The sequence below is a fragment of the Cricetulus griseus genome, chromosome 6 (assembly GCF_003668045.3).
Source record: "Cricetulus griseus strain 17A/GY chromosome 6, alternate assembly CriGri-PICRH-1.0, whole genome shotgun sequence".
NCBI lineage: Eukaryota > Metazoa > Chordata > Mammalia > Rodentia > Cricetidae > Cricetulus > Cricetulus griseus.
Window position 1 is genome coordinate 56,420,487 of NC_048599.1, and position 12,163 is coordinate 56,432,649.

Here is a 12,163-nt window from a genome sequence, read left to right on the forward strand (position 1 = left end):
GTATTTTGTGGACTATACTGATGTGCAAGAAGTTTTGTAGCCGAGCAGTGGTGGTGCACAGCTTTATTCCCAGCATGGGGGAGGCAGTTCAAGGCCAGCCTGGTCTGCAGAGTGAGTTTCAGATCAGGCTCCAAAGCTACAGAGAAACCTGTCTCAAAAACCAAACAAAAAAAAAAGTTTTGTGTTTATGTATAACCATGGTCATACAAGAATGCTAGCACATTGTAATACTACATGAGTTTGGTCTTGGTTCACAGCTGTCTTGACCTTGCTTTTTTATTATTGGTCTTTCCTGATCTATAACCCACCTCTGATCTAGACAGGGTGTCTAAGGTCAGTATCAAAAATAAAGATGAAAACACTGACTACTTATCAAACAAAAAGGAAGAATGCTCAAAATTCCATTGTTTCTGATGGCTGATAAAATGGCATCAAAGAAAAGTACTTCCATAAAAGTTTTATTTATCCTCACAACAACCCTGTGAGGTAGGGTGATCAGGGCATTTGAAGATGAGAAACTAAATCTACATTACTTGTTCACGGCTATACTGCATAGTAAATAAGTAGAAATTAAATTGAGATTTTTAAATGTCCACGACTTCATATTGATTCATGTGGAAATAAGTAGAGAGAATATTAACTCCCCCCTACCTTAATGCCAAAAGGACACTACCTTGAAAAATCCCATTTCAAAAGATGAAAGTAGCATTTCATTGCTCATTTCTACAAAGATTTATAAAATAAAAAAATAGTGAAATATTTTAGTTAATATATATAATGGTCTCATTCAGGGACATGTCCTTCAGGTATGTAAATGGTCAGCTATTCAGAGTTCTATAAATGCAAACTCTTTAAAAAGTATGAATGACAAAAATGATAATGAGCAGTAGCCTCAATCTTCATTATTCCTCCTTGTAGCTTGAATAAGTTCTGTGAAATCTGGTCCCAGCATAAAAAAAAAAAAAAAAAAAGGAAGAAAGAAAAGGAAAAGGAAGAAAGGGAAAGAAAGAAAAAAATTAAAAAACTACCACAGAGAGATGCCTGGTGAACTTTTGTAACCTATCCTCAAACCACTATTTAGAACAGGGATATCCCAAAGTTGCCTATGCAAATCACTGGGAGAACTTTAAAAACAGAACTCCCATATACAAGGGCTCCAGACACAAGGAAACAGTTCCCAGGAGTAGGCTTTAGGAGTCTGTAGTTTAAAAGCTCCTCAGAGTGATTCTGATGAACAGGCAGGTTTGGGAATCACAATGTATCTTAAAATAATAATATTAAGCCATAAACTAGAATAAACTTGTTCTCTTAAATCCTTTTGTAAAAGATCTCAAAACATGTTTGCAGACTAAACTGATTTACAATGGAATTCCAATTCAAGATAACAGAGAAACATTTTATGAAAATTCATCCTAGTAGTGTGACTTGGATTTCAATAATTTAAGTAGCATTTGAATGTAAGGTACTACTGAGTTTTGTGTTTCTAACTCTGAAAACTTTTAAAGATATTTTATACAAATTCCTAGCAGGCTTTCAACTCAAGGGAAGACATAAAAAGCAATGGTATAATCAAATACATTAGCACTGGAAAAAAATAAAAATCCAATACAGCCCATGAGAGGAATAAGAAAGTGAATGAATGACAACCTAAGGCCTCCTGGCCTTACATTTTTGTTCCCAGTCCACTCTTCCCCTATAAGGGGAAATAAAATAAACATTCTTTCCTAGTTCTTGGCATAGTTATTCGGTGGGTAACTATTCTAAGTTAATTTAGACATACAAGATTTAAAGAGGTAACAAATAAATACCTAGGAAGACGAAGAAGTCAGGTCACAAAACCTTAACTAGCTAGTGATGTAGTGTATAACACCATCATATCAGTACAAAGAAATGAAGGCTTCAGTGTCCTTTATGTGACTGACACAGACGTGGAAGAGATCTGATCCTTATGAAGAATCTGTGCTTGCTGTAAGACTCGTGGGAATAACGAAACACCTCCTTCACTGATGAGATGAAGTCTCTCTTACAGGCAAGTTGACAACACAATAAGAATGAACTCCGTTAGAAAGCTGAATGAAAGTAAAAGCTAGCAGAAAAAGTCATTGGCAAAAGGTAACTTAAAAAAACAAAACAAAAAAACACTGTCGACCCTAAAAAGAAATTACCCCCAGAAATATATATATGTATATATATATATATATATGTATATATAAAACAATGTACACATCCATATCACTGACAGTTACAAGAAAATAGCCATTTATAGAAGTCACACAATGCTTTCAACAAGTCCCAATATAATTTTGGGAAACAAATAAAGCCATTGGATAAATAAATATACATACTAGCAAATATAAAACAATTTCTGGTTACGAATTGTCATCGATTCTCTTTAAGGACCCAGAGAAAAATGTAGTAAATCTGGTCAGGACTACATATATTACATGGGACTAAAAAATACAACCAATTAAAACATCCTCTAACAATGATACAAATATTCAAAAGAATTTCTTAAAAGTCAAACATTCATACTGGAAATAGCACAATTTTAATAGGTCCTTAAGAGTTGTAATTGTACACAGGTAGCTTGCTGTGCCTCATGGATCCATGGCCCTGCATTTACTACAGTCATGTTTGCTGTGTGCACTGACAGGCTGGGCACATCTCAATTCAAAAACTACACACCTCCAAATAACTAAATGGAAGTGTTCTACAGCTACCAACAACAACAACAAAAAAGATAGGATTGGAAAACAATTTAATGAGATGGGAAGTCACTGGCTAAATTGTTTCTTTATAGTTTAAACTTTGTATTAAAAACTTTAGAATTACCCAAATAAAGTAATGGAAAAATAATATATTAGTGTGGTCTCAACTCTTAGGTCATATAAACTTTCCCACAATGTATTTTTTTTCTCTACAGAAGTTTGTCGTTCTTAACTCAGCTGACTTAAAGCTCTCCTTGAATGGGCCTACTTTTTATTATTAAAGTGCCCACAGGCACAATGGTACAAGTGTTTACATTTTTTCTTAAGAGTTGTGGGAAGGGCTTTGAGACTGAATTCACTTAATTAGGAAAACTTTGAACTATTATGCATGTCAAAAATTCAGATCTTGTATAGGTTTGGGGTTTGCTATGTAAGCATAAAAATGATGGGGTCCGGAAGAAATTAACTAGGTTCACAATTTTGAGCAAGAGCATGTGTAAAGGTAACGTATGTACATTTTATTTCAAGAAAGATATAAGACAAACAGCATAAAGATGCCCAGGTGCCCTAAAGATAAATACATTTCAAAGATTCTCATTAAAATGAATCTGTAGTATTGTTCCTGCAAGCAAAATACCTTTTCTTAAAATAATAAAAAAAATCAGTATTCTGAATTGCAAATGCTTTTGCTTTTTTTTTTTGCAGAAAATCTGCCATGATTATTTTTTAATGAATAAGGATTTTCCACAAAACAAGCTTGCTCTACATGCTAGATTTTTAAACAGTTCAGTGACACAATATGCTAACTACATACACAACAGATAATATAGTAAGAAAACACTCAACCTGATGAAAAGTTAAAATCTTCATTAATACACTGAAAACTGACAACTCATGCGCCTTTAAAATCAAAAATACAAAAATTAAATGTTTTCCTAAAAAGATTTCCTTATTTTAAGGATTCATTTGAAAATGAAGCTGCATGTAATTTGTACAATAAGTTGTACAAGTAAACAAGTAATATACATAAAAAATTAACTGACATACTCCTCAATTATCAGTTGTCCACCTTTAATTTCCAATACTGTACTTTCTTAACAAGCATACAAAATATCAAACTTCTCTTTAGAAAAAGTGCCGTTCTTTGACATCCTTTACACAAAAACAGTCTGAGCCTGCGGCATGTTAATGCAGTTGAGAGGCAAAGCATACTAACTCTTACAAATTCTACCTTCCATAAAAAGCCCCCTGAAAAGGAGATTACACGCCACTATAAAAATATCAACCTCTTGTGGTAGCTGCATTAGAGAACCAAGGCGTGACGACTATTTTCATATAGCATAGAAAACCACTATGAGCATATTAACTGCACTGGTGGCCGGGAGTGTACTGTGCCACAGGATTATGCATAGCCACTGTTAGGTACCAAGACTGTTACACAGAGTTTTAAACTGATTGTAACCGAGAGCATAACAGAGGTACTACCAGCCCATGCAAAGTAAATACTGAGTCACTGTGCTGAATACTTCATTCCTGGAGAAAACCAAAGGCAGCAGTAACTGAATCAAGCCCAACAGGAGACTGAACTCGTTCTCCTCAAAGGTTAATGAGCACAGTGAAGTCTGAGGTATACCTTTTTCCATTAAATGTGTGCCATTGCAAGATATTACCATCTGGAATACATGTCATCACAATGGTTCAAATTGTTTGAATATTAGTCATTCATATATTCTTACCTACCCAGTCTCTTGATTTTTGAAGATTTCACCTACAGTAGAATATTACAGAAAATATAAATGCATGTTTTTTTAAAATGAAACTTACATGGACTAAAAGTAGGGAATATTTTTAAACAAATATACAATATGCAGGCAGACAAAGCAGGAAAACGGCCATTCAAATGTATAATTAAAAAAAAAAAAACCTAAAAATTGACTATTTCCAGAAAACTATGAAGCGCCTCAACTAAAAGGAATGCATCATGAGATTCTAATCTAATACAGGTCAGAAATGTAAAAAGGTTATAAACCTTAACAGGAAAAATAAAACAACTTTTACTGGCCATTCCTGTTGAAATGAGAATAGTAAAGTAACAGAAAAGTGGCTACAAACCCACTGAGAGCACCAAACAGAGAGAAAATGGAAGTCCACTTTCAACTCTGTTATTATCATAAAATCCTGTGTACTACAGGTCAAACTGCTGGTGGCAGAAACAGAATTCTTTATAAACTGCAGATGTCCTGGACATAAAAAGTTCACTGGAGTTGTACTAGTTCTACAGACGCTTCTGTTTTAGCCTACCCACTGTGTGTGTTCAATCTGAGATAGTCTCTTTCTGTAACCCTTCATTATTATTGGGCACCAAAGATAAGAAAAGCAAGACGGGGTACAAAAATGCAAAATTTCAACAGTAATGGCAATGTTTTTGTCTTAGTCCAAAGGGTCCTGCATTCTCTCCCCCCTCAGTGATCTGACAAGTCTCTGAACTTAATCTGGGGGCAGCAAATCATGCAAGCGAAATCTGTCTCTGATGTGAGGCCGGACATCTTCATTCTGTGTGGAAAAAAGATTTTTTTGAAAAGCCACATCATTTCTAAGGTATGGTCCTATATAACACTATGAACACTCTTTACAGAGAAAATGTACTACTACTTTACTTTATGACATATTACTTTGCTTGCCAAATACAGTCAGCTTCTATAACCAATCTATAGGCTCACATCTGTACTGACAGACTTTTTTCTCTGCCATTAATTCCTAAATACAGTGCAAACTATTTCCTTAGCATTTAGACTGTATTAGGTATTGTTACTACTATAGAGGTAATTTTAAGTATTTGGGAGGGTATGTGATGGTTGTAAGCAAACACCACCCTAAACTCTCTAAGGGATTTGAGCACTTGTAGACACTGGTATTATGGTGGATCCTGGATCCAATCTAGAAGGGCTATGGAGGGGTGACTACTGTTAGACTTAAGCCCCCCCCTTAAAAAAAAAAAACAGTTAACGAGGCTAAACCAATAGTTAAGTAAAAGGGTAACACCACTACATTCTACAATTGACTGCCTCATGGATAAGAAAATAATTCCTAGAATAAAAAGATTCAGTGACAAAGCAGTACTTCTAAATGTGTATTATGACAGTGACAGTGAAATACATCAGCTTAGAGTAATTGTAAACAAAAGAGGAAGCCATGAAATAGTGACATCAAAGCATTCGGTTTGAAAGCTTTTAAAAATGGATAGGCCTTATTTTAGTAATTTCTAATACAATTTAAAACTGTTCATGGAAAACCATAGTGGGCTATAAGGACCAGGGTTTAGAACCTGAAATGAGGCTACAAATAACTAATTTTTTTCTAAGCCTTCTACCTTCCCCCAGGGGAGAAATATTTACTGTCTTTGAGCACGCCAGACCCCAGTCTCCAGCCCAGGATTTTTCCTATAAAGTACAACAAGAAGGAAGCCTTTTCTGAGTCTCTGCTCTTTCCAGTGCTTCTGGCTTCTCCTTTATTTCCCTCATGTATCACTTAAGAAAGCCTTGCTTTAAACAACTTGACCTGTTGGGCATTGAAGCACTCAAGAGACAGACAGATCTAGGAGTTGGAGGCCAGCCTGATACACACAGCAAGTTCTAGGCCAATCAAGTCTCTGAGTGAGACCCTGTGTCAAACAACAAAAATTCCATCTCGACTTACTTCTTTGGTCTATTTTACTAACCACTGATAAAAGTTCCCTTAAAGGCCAGCTGCATCATGGGAGGCTTAGTGCCCTGAGGCAGAACATTGGCAGTTCCAGCTGATAACAAATTTCTCTACTTCCGATTAGAACTACCCATGAGGATCCAAAGGCATTTGCTCACCAGGACTCCCAGGTCACTAGCCTATTCTCCCAGGTGATCTTGTGTCTTTTGCCCCATCCACCACACATACAACTGGGCTCTTCCATTTCAGGGAAATATTGAGCAGAGTTTTTGGCTCTCACGCTCCTTCTGGTTACTATTAACACCAAGCAAAAGCTAGGGTAAGTTTTTGAAAGGTTTGGACTCCCTGAGGATCGATGTTATCTGCACTTCTGGAGTTTGAGTTCTCATGTTACAAGAGCCCTGCAGACACTCCTGCTGCTTATTTTTGTACATTTCATGACAGAGGACTATAGTGCTTGTATATACTTTATCTTTTCTTTTTGGTTTTTCGAGACAGGGTTTCTCTGTAGCTTTGGAGGCTGTCCTAGAACTCACTCTGTAAACCAGACTGGCCTTGAACTCCCAGAGATGGGCCTGCCTCTGCCTCTGCCTCCTGAGTGCTGGGATTAAAGGCCTGCACCACCACCACCCAGCATACTTTATCTTCTATTCAATATGAAATAGAAACAAACTATAGAGAAAACTGTTTTTTTCCTTTGGTTTGTTTGTTTTTTGTTTTTTGTGACAAGAGTTCCATTTAGTCCCAGATTAACCTCAAGCTCACCATGTAGGTGAGATTCCTGATCCTCTTGCCTCCTTGATCTTCAGTGCTCAGATCAACTGATGATCCATGTGTACCACAATACTCAGAGAACTTGTTTCAATAGAATTAGCCTGGTTCAATTTCTACTGCATATTAAGTTTCATTAAAAAACAACAAAACCAACCATAATCTTTTTCAACTTTTGCCATAATCTTCTATGAGTTAATTTTATTATTTGTTGCTGTTACATATGTAACCTAGACTGGCCTCAATCTGATGATTCTCCCTCCTTAGTCTTCCAAGTTGGTGCACTGTTAACTTTAAAAGCCAATACACACAGAGATCTGTTCAATATACTTCAACTAACAACAACAAAAAACAAATAGATGATATACTTACCAGTTCTACAAGCTTCTCCAGAAATGGAATCAATTTTAGGAGTTCATTGTCATTTTTATCCATAAACCAGCTTTCTATAGGGATTCCATTAGAAAGCTAAAACAATAAATATGTAATTAAGTTCCCTTTAACTACATTAGCCTGCTTTGGAAAACTTAAACAGACTTAAATAACTATGGGTATAAAAGTTCCTCTGAAAAGAAATGCTACTAGGGTTTCACTCACAGCTCAATAATGAAGGAGAGAGTTTAATGAATAAACTAAAGCTTAACTGATTGGTCAGTGTCATTTACTTCCTCGGTGAATATAAAGGTAAACAATAAGGTTTACTAAAGCAAGTTCTACAATATTCACTCAAGAAAGTTTTAGCACAGTGCTAGTCACTGGAGTAAAGAGACACTACTGCCCTAAACACTGTCAGAAAGCATGTGTACTTACTTTACACAAGGACCAAGCCCTTCCTATTCGTTGTTCTTTTTTATTTTCTTTTTTTGTCTCTCCTTGTTTTTTTGAAACAGGGTCTCACTCTGTAATCACTGTTGTTTTATTTCTGGTTTATCAAAACAAGGTTTCTCGGTGAAACACTCCTGGCTATCCTAGAATTCCAAGAGATCATCCTGCCTTTCCTCCCTAGTGCTGGGATTAAAGGCATGTGCCTCCACCACCCCATAACTGTTGTATTCTTTTAATAAGGGGTCTTGAGCTGAGTGGTGGTGGCACCCGCCTTTAATCCTAGCACTTTGGAGGCAGAGGCAAGCCTGATCTACAGAGTGAGTTCCAGGACAGACAGGGCTACACACAAAAACCATTTGGAAAAACCAAAAAAAAAGTTTTGTTTTTGTTGCCCAGGCAGGCCCTACACCTGTGTTTAAGCAATCCTTCCACCTCAGTCTGACCATTTTTTCTGCTATCAACTCATGAGCACAAGTAAAAGTGCAAACACAGGGTGGGAAAGGCATTAATTTTAAAAAAGTAAATACTTGGCCAGGCATGATGCCCTTTGATTCCAGCACTCGGGAGGCAGAAGCAGGCTGATCTCTGAGTTCGAGGTTGGCCTGGGCTACATAAGAAAACAAAATGAACAAAAACAACCAGTGTAGTTATTCAGCTGGTAGAACAGAGCTATAGAAATATTAGCACAGAAAAATCTTGCCTAAACAACTTACGAAAACCCTTTAAATTATTTAAGTCAATAGACCAATATCGCTACATTTAGTTTTCAAACATTTATAATTTAAAATATCAAAATGCCACTAAATGGTGTATTGTCCTCTCATGCAGATTTACACTTAGATTTCTCTTAATTTTCTTAATTTTCCACAAGTACTTATCCATTTGGCATTGTTAATCCCAAAAGAGAACACAATAAACAGAAAAACCCTATTTTCTTTTCTATCACATTCTTCTTAGCAGCAGTTGTCTTCTTTGTATTTTTTCCAATTGAGTTTCTTTAGGAATCTTCTTCCTACCTGATAGGCAAAGGCTTGTGGTGAGTTGTCAATTATTATAGTTTTGGAAAGATCTCTTCCAAGGATATTTAAGTCCTTTATATAGTTTCCTTGTACACAAACACAATGTTCTCGGAAAAGCCGGTGCCTAGACAAAAATAAAAACAAATTTTAAAACACGTACTGAAACATTCATATACCATAAGCTTTCCAAGTATTCTTTTCTCTCAGGAAGCAAATTCAAATACAAATATTGGGCATAAGTTGTAGGACGGTTTCAATAGAAAAATTCTTAGCAATCATTGAGACCTTTTTAAAAAACACCAAATATTACAATGGTTTAATGGTTTAAAGAACTTTGGTTTATACTATAATGTCATAAATTAAAAAAGGGAATTAAAACTTGGAAGTTGTTTTTGTAATTTAATTACCCAGGAAAGTTCAGCTCAGATGCAGCATTTGGTTGTCATCGAGGTCCTGCTTTTTAACCAATTTTCCAGATGGTTGAATGAGGCACAAGTGACTTGCCCAAGGTCACAGTAAGTCTGTGGTTAGCCCGGTATTGGAACCCAGGATCCTCCTGGCTCCCAGTCCTTTGCTCTAACCAGTAGACCACACAGCCTCCCTATCCCTGTACATGCCAGAATAGAAAATATAAGAAGGTCTGTTTTTGTATTGGAATTAAAATAATTTAGTTTTCCTAATAGTTTTTGAGAAGAGATGCTGCTGAGGCCAAAACATTCCATCATTTCAACTTTCCCCAAACACTGTTAGTTCTGAGTGAGTGAGTGAGTGAGTGTGTGTGTGTGTGTGTGTGTGTGTGTGTGTGTGTGTCTGTCTGTCTGTCTGTCTGTCTGTCTGTGTGTCTGTGTGTAATACCAATTCAAAGAACAGGGATTAAAAAAAATTCAGGTTTAAGTATTATAAATGTAAACTAATAACCAATCCTATAAACTAATAGAAAATTCTGTTATTTTAAAAGCTATTAAAATATGTACAATTTTTATACACTATAATATTATGCAATCTGAATGTACAATCAATATACCATTCTCTAAATATTATTAGTTTTTTTTCACCTTGAAATACATTCTTACTATATGCCTTAATAATTCAGTTTGTCTTGCTTCTTAATCCTAAACAAATTTTCATGAGTAATGTATTACTCATGCCTGTACTTTTCCTTTTATAATTCCTAGAAAGGAGAATTTTCAGCTGGGCATGGAGGCGTACAACTTTAATCCCAGCACATGGGAGGGAGAGGCAGGTAGATCTGTATGAGTTCCAGGACAGCCAGGGCTACACAGAGAAACCTTGTCTTGAAAAAAATAAGTATTTTCTACCCATACACTCTGTCCCAGTTCAACAAAAAACATTTAAAAAGCACACACAATTTCATCTTAAAAGTCCAGTGCTGGTGGCAATGACAAAGAGGAAGTTTTAGCTACCTAGTTACTAGCAGAAAATTCTGTAAAGCACTCCAAAAATTACAATCATTCATATTTTATCCCTCAAGTTTTTCAAAATCCAATGTTAGAACAAATTGAAATTTCCAAGTGTGTAGATTTTGTACATCTAGCTATTATAACACAATGTAACAGCATGACTATGCCCCAGGAAGACGAAAGCTGCAAGAGGGCCAGGATTGTGCTGCTTACAACTTTTGCTAAAAACAGTGAACAGAAATCTCTTAACGTAGTCAAAAGAAAATCTAAATTTTATTAAAGTTAGGTACATACAGTGAACATATATTACAGTTACTTCTGTGGATAAAAGATCACTTCTTATTATCTCTGTAGCTTATTTGACCCTTTCAATTAAAAATTAAAAATCAGTTTAATAAAACTAAATAAGTGTCACTGGGGGAAAACCTTTCAATACAACTGCAACCAGTCAATAAAGGTTCTTTTGAGTTTGTTGAGACATCTCTGTATAGCTCTGTATAGCTCAACCTGACACGAAACTCAGAGATCTGCCTATCTCTGTTTCACAAGCTCTGGAGTTAAAGTCTTGTGCCACAATACCTGGGAATAAACTATTACCATTAGTAAATTGGTTTAAGATTTATAACTAGAGTATGGGAGATAATACTCAAAGCAATATCCAGCTTAATAGCTGCTACTTTCTTACATCCTTTCTCTCTCTATTCTTCATCACTAAGTGAGACTCATTCTTACACCTCAGAGGATGGAGCAAGTCTCTTCAGCTGACAGAAATAATGGAACTCATTTTCAAAATCCCCTGCTAACCAGGAACAACACACTTCATCTGCTGGTTAATGGCATACACAAGGAACAGAGTACAGATCAGAATAACCTGAAGAATTAAGCCAATTTTAATTTCCAGATAGGTACATGTAACATTTTCTTTGCTTGGGAGGAGCTAAATCTATTTTTAAGGAATCTTGTCTACTAAATTTCTCTTTCAATTCATCTGTGCCATTACAAAGGCAATATAACAAGCAGTATCTCAGAGACACATGGAAGTAAGACAAGCTCACAGTGAAAGCTTCAACCACCACCACCCGCTTCACCCGCCCCACTAAAATTCCCAAAGAAATGAAGATATAGATGTAACAGTTAATAAATATATTTGACTTTGGGACCCTTTAAGGAATGTCTGTCTGAAGTCACATAATTAGAAACTCATAAAGAGTTGTAGGACTTAAAAACTCATATCATTCAACACAGTAAATCTCTAGGTAGCAGCCAACTGAAAATGGCCATTAAAATTAAATAAAGTCAAGGTAATTGCATAGATGAGTGTGACAGACATTTCTACGATTTCTTAATTAAATTTACCTGACCAGTTGCTTTTTAGGGTCTAGTATGTTCAGTAACTTGTCTGCATACACCTTCTTAGAAGCAGTAAAAAGAATGATCTACAAATTCAGGGAAAAGAAGTAATCATTATACATGATCTAAATATGGATTCTATATTGAATAAAATAAAAATACATAGGTAATTAGTTTAAACACATTTACCTCATACATCTGAGACATTCGTTCAAGGAATTCCCTGAAGAATGGTCTTAATCTCACATAAACCTAAAGAGATGCAAAAATAGTTTTCAGCAAATAAACATACTATAATTTAAAAGTTCCTATTTTAAAGTAACAGAAATATTTACTAAGTGCCTCTCAAACCAAACATATTCCATGA

General features: G+C 35.7%; 1 protein-coding gene across 3 annotated transcripts in view; it reads right to left on the bottom strand.

Moving 5' to 3' along the window:
• Positions 1-442: 442 nt before the first annotated feature.
• Ctdspl2 (CTD small phosphatase like 2) overlaps positions 443-12,163 on the bottom strand; it is a 49,661-nt gene continuing 37,940 nt past the window's right edge. For 2 of the 3 annotated variants that reach the window (XM_027422004.2, XM_027422003.2), the window contains exons 9-13: positions 11,986-12,048; positions 11,803-11,882; positions 9,023-9,149; positions 7,554-7,649; positions 443-5,261 (exon numbers count right to left, since the gene is read on the bottom strand). In XM_027422004.2, coding sequence (XP_027277805.1) covers positions 5,196-5,261; positions 7,554-7,649; positions 9,023-9,149; positions 11,803-11,882; positions 11,986-12,048 — 432 coding nt within the window. In that variant the 3' untranslated portion in view covers positions 443-5,195. The remainder of the gene's footprint in view (positions 5,262-7,553; positions 7,650-9,022; positions 9,150-11,802; positions 11,883-11,985; positions 12,049-12,163) is intronic. The other variant, XR_003486561.2, reaches the window with a different exon arrangement.